The 7,124-nt window shown below is 28.0% G+C and overlaps 1 protein-coding gene across 9 annotated transcripts; it reads right to left on the reverse strand.

The window, feature by feature from the left end:
* Positions 1-365: 365 nt before the first annotated feature.
* Positions 366-6,856, reverse strand: LOC105675263 (probable G-protein coupled receptor 139). 9 transcript variants are annotated; one of them, XR_010887925.1, is made up of 7 exons: positions 5,991-6,856; positions 5,546-5,764; positions 5,251-5,380; positions 4,009-5,157; positions 3,642-3,798; positions 1,071-1,889; positions 366-793 (listed from the first exon to the last, which is right to left on the reverse strand). XR_010887925.1 is itself a non-coding variant. In XM_012372264.2 (2 exons), the coding sequence occupies exons 1-2, from the start codon at positions 6,771-6,773 to the stop codon at positions 5,597-5,599; spliced, it is 951 nt and encodes a 316-aa protein (XP_012227687.1). In that variant the 5' UTR covers positions 6,774-6,856; the 3' UTR covers positions 5,489-5,596. The 9 variants fall into 9 exon arrangements, 1 of the variants encoding a protein (XP_012227687.1); XR_010887926.1 differs by having other exon boundaries at positions 4,116-4,170; positions 4,302-5,380; XR_010887924.1 differs by having other exon boundaries at positions 4,009-4,170; positions 4,302-5,380.
* Positions 6,857-7,124: the final 268 nt, after the last annotated feature.

The raw sequence follows: 7,124 nt of genomic DNA on the forward strand, positions 1-7,124 counted from the left end.
TATATACGATGCTTGCGGATAATGTGATTACTATTAGAGCATTAAGAATTGCTATCATTTTTGCGGGTAGCATCAATATTATGCAAAATTCATCACCAATATATCAAGTTAGACAAATTCTTGAATTTTGCAATCTTTATAACAAACCATGGGATCGAGTATAAATTTGCTAGTCCCGCCAATCCAATTATGATATTTGCTTGGTTGACTGTGCACAAAAAGCGACGAAGTAGCGGCCACTTTATTTAAGATAATTTTTGTATCTATGTATCGTTAATTACACATACGTTTTAATAAAAAATTTTAATTAATTCTATTTTAATCGCATATTGTATGATTTTGAAAAAACAAAGGAGCAGCAAAAATAATTTTATACATATTTTTATTTAAAAAATTTGCTACTGTAATATACTAAGAAAACAATTTAAAATTAGAAAATAAACTAAAATTATAAATTATAAATTATAAATTAATAATTCATGTAAAATGTGTGTATGTATTGTGTCTGTGTGTGTGTGTGTGTGTGTGTGTGTGTGTGTGTGTGTAACATCATGTTTCATCATAATATTATTTTATACATAACAATTGAATGATTAAGTATGAATCGCACTGTTCCTAAAAATTTTCATTCTACATCTTCCCTTCTACTTTCTGAACGTTTCATAAACATGCAAATTAATTCTTTGCGAAAATTCCTTCCAGTTGCGCAGTAGAGAACAAAATTTGTTCCATAATTTATTATATATAACAAACCGCTGACATGTGAATATATGTCAAAATTCATATTCAATATCTGCAAATAAGATTATTAACGTCATAAGTTATCAAAACATAATAAATATAAATTATAATAAATTATAATAATTATAATAAATATTATAATAAATATACAATTACACAATTTTTATATTAATTGCATTAAAAAAATTTAGTAATAATAGCAAAAATTAATTTAAATATTAAAAAAAGTTAATTAATACTTTTTTGTAATATGTAAAATGTGTTTCCAAAGTAAAATAATTCTTTATTTGATAGCTAAATTTTCTTTAACAATAAATGTTAATACGTACCTTATATAAGAAACAAAGTAGAATGACGTTCCAAGGTGTATGTAAACATATGAATAAGGTTGAAATGATAACAAGCATTTTTGTGACTTCAATGTGAGACGCTTCATTGTCAGAACTTTGTGTGTTCTTATTGGAAGCAGAGATACTTGAAATCATGTTTCTTCGGATACGATTTTGCTTGCGGATATTGTATACTATTAGAGCATTAAAAATTACTATCATTATTGCAGGTAAGAACGACGTTATAATAGCATTAATGGTATAAAAAATCTGCCAGATCATTTCTTCTTCAACAATATTTGAATCCTTGTACGCTGTGTTCCATATAACAAGCCAAAAAAATATAGAATATAAAACTGCTAATCCTTCCAATCCAATCACTATGATTATCGCTCGATTAACTGTGCACAAGGAACGATGAAGTAGCGGCCACTTGATCACTATATATTGTTGAACAGTAAAGGCCACTACAATCCACACACTCAGGAAACAAAATACAGTTTGAAAACCATTCAATAAGATTAGCAACCAATATTCCATAGTTTCCACGTTTCCAAACAACTTTATGCATACCATCACCAACATACCAATATCGCTCATCGAAAGTGCACCCAAGTAGATGCTAGATGAGTTGTAACGAAGTTTTGTGCAAAAAAGCACATACACAGATAGACTGTTGCCCAACAGAGAAAGACACAAGAAAATCGGTAAGTAGTACTTCTCAATATGATTTATCACATTCAATGTTGAATTATGTTCGTCGCTCATCTTTGCGTATTGATTTTGAAGCAGCTTGCTTGCAGCTTGTTAGCAGCGGTTCTTAACGAAAAAGAAAGCAGAAATCTTGTGTCATACACGACGTCAAACAGTTCTTTAATATAATAAACTGCAGTTTTCGGGTTTGATTGAAATTGTCAGAACATTTTTGCAATATAAATTTGTTACAGTTTTGTTTTATTGTTAAAAATTTTAAATAATAAAAGAGCAATTTAGTAAAATATGTAATGGTGTATTATTCACCGTTATTATTAGATTAATTAAGCCTCCTTAATGCTACTGTGACTAAGATTTGAAAACATTATATTATTTCAGATCAAACGTTTGTTATACACTGTACTATTTTCAAGCTTGTCTGATGATTTAAAGCAGACTGTATTTCATAATTAAAAAAAATTAAAATTTATATATAAATTAAAAATTTTTTCTGTCACTCTTGTGTGTATAATATCGGACTCCCATGAGGACCTCCACATTGAGTCACACATGCAATATGATGCAGAAAAGTTAGTTAAATTATAAATGGTAGGAAAAGTTAATTGAATTATAAGTAATAGAGAAAGTTAATTAAATTTTTTGAAAAACTATTTTAATTAAATATTTTACTTAAACATTGTTAATTGCACATATATTTTTAATTAGAAAAAATTTTAATTAATTTCTGTATTAATTGTATAATGTATGATTTCTGAATGACAAAAGAAATAATAAAAATTGTTGCATGTGTTGATATCGGGAGTCCGTCAATTGTGTTGGATATAGGTACATATATTCAGCCATTTTTGAAATTGTCGAAAAGATATATGTATGTACATAAATGATAGATGTGACATGTTAACTTTACCTTTCGAGTGCTATGGACACATACATATATGTTTTTAATAAATTTATTCGATTTATATTCTTGACACAAATAAAAATTGTCAATAAAAAAAATAAAATTAAAAACAGTTAAATAATAAAAATTAAGGAAGTTCCAACTATTTCTCAATTATTTAATTATTATTTTATTTTTATAATCACCGGCACATATCGTTATTTACACGTGGAAAATACAGTCAAGATGCATTAAACATATAAATATGTTTGAATTTTGCTGACTTTAATATGTGACGTTTTATTGTCAGAACTTTGAGTTTTGTTATTGGATGCATTGAAACTTAAAATCAAGTTTCTTCGTATATAATGATAGGGGATATTGTGATTACTATTAGAGCATTAAGAATTGCTATCATTTTTGCGGGTAGCATCAATATTATGCAAAATTTATTACCAATGTATCAAGTTAAAAAGAAATTTTTGAATTTTGTAATCTTCATAACAAATCATGGGATCGAATATAAATTTGCTAATTCCGCCAATCCAGTTATTATGATTTTTGCTCGGTTGACTGTGCACAAGGAGCGACAAAGTAGCGGCTACTTTTAAGCTAATTTTTTTACCTAAGTATCGTTAATTACACATGCGTTTTTAATTAAAAATTTTAATTAGTTCTATTTTAATCGCATATTATATGATTTTTGAAAGACAAAAGAGCAACAAAAATAATTTTGTACATATTTCTATAAAAAAAATTTGCTACTGTAATATACTGAGAAAACACTTTTAAATTAAAAAATAAACTAAAATTATAAATTATAAATTATAAATTAGTGATTCATGTAAAATGTGTATGCATTATATACATATATGTATGTATATACCCCATCATGTTTCATTATAATATTATCTTATATATAACAATTGAATGATTAAGTATCCATTACTGTTTCCCAAAATTTGTCATCTCTATACCTTTGTTTTTTCTGCTATTTGAACGTTTCATAAACATGCAAATCAATTCTCTGTGAAAATTCTTCCCAGTTGCGCCTTGAAGAAAAAAGTTTATTCTGCAATTTGCTACCCATAATTGGCAAATGACTCAAATTATGTATGAAAGTTTACCAGAGCTCTGTAAATATAATTATTATTATTATAACTTATCATTAAAAAATTATAAACAAAAATAGTTTTTATATGAATTGGATTAAACGATAGGAATACTCGTAATAAAAAAATTTTAATTTTGGAAAAATTAATTAATAGTTTTTTATATGTAAAATGCGTTTTTAAAGTAAACAAATTCTGTATTTGAAGTTGATTTTTCTTTAATAGTAATTACCTTAGATATCTTATCGAAGGCAATAAGTTGTTGAAAAATTAGGAAAGATGCATTTAAACATATAAATATGCTTAAAATAATAACAAGTTGTAATCAATTTTGCGTACTTAATGTATGGTTTTAACGATTTAGTGTCAGAACTTTGTGTTTCCTTATTGGATCCTAAAATTAAGTTCCTTCGTATACGATTATTCTTGCGGATATTATGCAATATTGGAGCATTAAAAATTACTGTCATTGTTGTGGATAAGACAAGCGTTATAATAGCATCGATAGATTCTAAAATCCATTACCAGTATATCAAGTTTTTTCTCTCATCATGTGCATCTAAATACGTGTACTTTATGCTGTATATAACAAACTATGGGATAGAGTATAAAACTGCAAACTCTGCCAGTCCAATCACTGCGATTTTCGCCAGGTTGAGTGTGTCCAAAGAGTGAAAAAATTTGTAGCAGATATTATTTATTGTAACAGCGTAGTACATGATACGACGTCTGGGACGGAACTAACTGCGCCAGTCAAACGAACAATACAGTGCCGCGTGTGCCACGTAGCAGGACTCGTTTATTTTTCCGCGAAACTCAAACTCTCATCAAAATTAAAATTACTTGATCGTTATATACCGTTGAATAGTAAAAATCACAACAATTTACACATTCAAGAAAATAAATAACGTTAGTGAAACAGTCAGAAGAATATCCAACCAATAGTCATTATTTAAAATTTCTATAAATTCGAGCCAGCGTACGAAAACCGTCACCAACCACTCTTGTCACTTATCGCGAGCGCATCTACGTAGATACTGAACGAGCAATAACGTAATGATGAGCAGAAAAATATATACACGCACAGACTGTTTCCCAACAAAAAAAGAAACAAGAGAATCGGTAAGTAGTACGGTGAGATGTTACTAAAAGTTTCTATCGCAATTGATACCGAATCATTTTTGTCACCAATTTTTACGTATTGATTTTAAATTGTTTATAGCAGCTTTTAATAAAAATAGATTTACTGGAAACTTATAATTAGATAATAATAAAATAATATAAATTTATTTTTTGTAAAGCAATGTAGGAAAAAAATGTATTGGTCTATTATACATTGTGATCTTAGATCGATTGTTTTTTTAATAGCTGTTGATTTGAACTGTAATTTGAAAACAATATATATCCTTTTTTATTGATACTATTAATATTCTTTAGTAGTTCGAACGTGCTTATTGAGCTTTTTATACTTAACTATATTTATATAATATACTGTGATTTCGTGAACAAGAGTTTTAGCGTTTCTCAAGAATTTTTTATTTTGTGTATTGTAACAAATAAATCTCCTTTTTTTGTCCAAGTGTATTTAAACATAACATGTAAATCTATAACAAAATATAAAGTTTTATTACATTAATAAAGAGTATAGGAAATTTTTTTTATTTTTTCCGCATTAATTTAATTGTAGGAATTGTAAAAATAATCGTAAAAAATAATGGTTAATAATTCATATAATATGTGTATACCGTCATATTTTATCATTACATTACCTTATAACAATTGAATAATTAAGTATTAATCGCACTGTTCCTTAATATTTTTTATTCTACATCTTCCCTTCTACTATCTGAATGTTTCCTAAACATGCAAATTAATTCTCTGCGAAAATTCCTTCCAGCTGCACAGTAGAGAACAAAATTTATTCCATAATTTATTATAAATAAGTAATTGCCGATTTCCATAAGTATGGTAATATATATATTCCGTATCTGCAAAATTAGATGATTAGTGTTATAAGTTATTATTAAAACACAATGAATAATAACACAGTTTTTATATCGATTGCATTAAAAAATTTAGAAATAATACAAAGAAAAAAATATTAAAAATTAATTAATATTTTTATGTAATATGTAAAATATGTTTTTAAAGTAAAAAAACTCTGTATTTGATTTATTAGCTGATTTTTCTTCAATAATAAAAGTTAATACGTACGCCATAGCTGCTACAAAGTGTAACGACTTCTATAGGTACATTCAAACATATGAATAAACTTGAAATAACAACAAGCATTTTTGTGACTGCAATGTGTGACGCTTCGTTGTCAGATCTTTGTGTTTCCTCATTGGAAGCAGAAGAACTTAAAATCAAGTTTCTTCGGATACGATTTTGCTTGCGAATATTGTACATTATTAAAGTATTAAAAGCTACTACCATTGTTGCAGGTAAGACAAACGATATAATAGTATGAATAGTGCTTAAAATTGTTTTCCAGAATTTTAAATTTGTTATGTCATCTTTTGTATTAAATCTCATGCAGAAAAAATTACTGCTCACAATATACCATGGAATTGAGAATAAAACTGCTAATCCCGCCAGTCCAGTCAATATGATTATCGCTCGTTTAACTGTGCATAAAGAGCGACGAAATAGCGGCCACTTGATCACTATATATCGTTGAACTGTAAAAGTCACTACAATCCACACACTCAGAAAACAAAATAAATATTGCAAACCAAGCCATAGAATTAACCAACATTCCTGAGTTATAATTTCCATCTGTCTAAACCACCTCACGAATACCGTCACCAACACACCAATGTCGCTCATTGCAAGTGCACCCAAGTAGATACTGGATAAGTTGTAACGTAGTTTTGTGCATAAGAGCACATACACGGATAGACTGTTGCCCAGCAAAGAAAGACACAGAAAAATCGGTACGTAGTACTTATTAATGTGCCCAATCACATTCAATGCTGGATTATATTCGTCGCTCATCCTTGCGTATTGATTTTGAATCTGTTACTTCGGTTGTTAACGAGATAAAAAGCAGAAAGTGTCTGAACGTAGAGTGGATAAAACTTTGTGTCATACGCAATGTCAAACAATTCTGTGTTAATGTAAACAGTTCAATTATAAACCGGTTTATGTAAACCGGTTCGAGTGAAAAATTGTCAGCGCATTTTACGTTGTAGTAATATAAAATCTATACAGCCGTATGATTGGAAAACTGGCTACAACCCCGTGTTTTGTTTTATTTTTAATTTTATATAATATAAGTGTGATTTAGTCAAATATGTACTGCTGTATTATTCACCGTTATTACAGATTAATTAAGCCTTCTTAATA

This window comes from Linepithema humile, chromosome 1 (assembly GCF_040581485.1).
Source record: "Linepithema humile isolate Giens D197 chromosome 1, Lhum_UNIL_v1.0, whole genome shotgun sequence".
Lineage (NCBI taxonomy): Eukaryota > Metazoa > Arthropoda > Insecta > Hymenoptera > Formicidae > Linepithema > Linepithema humile.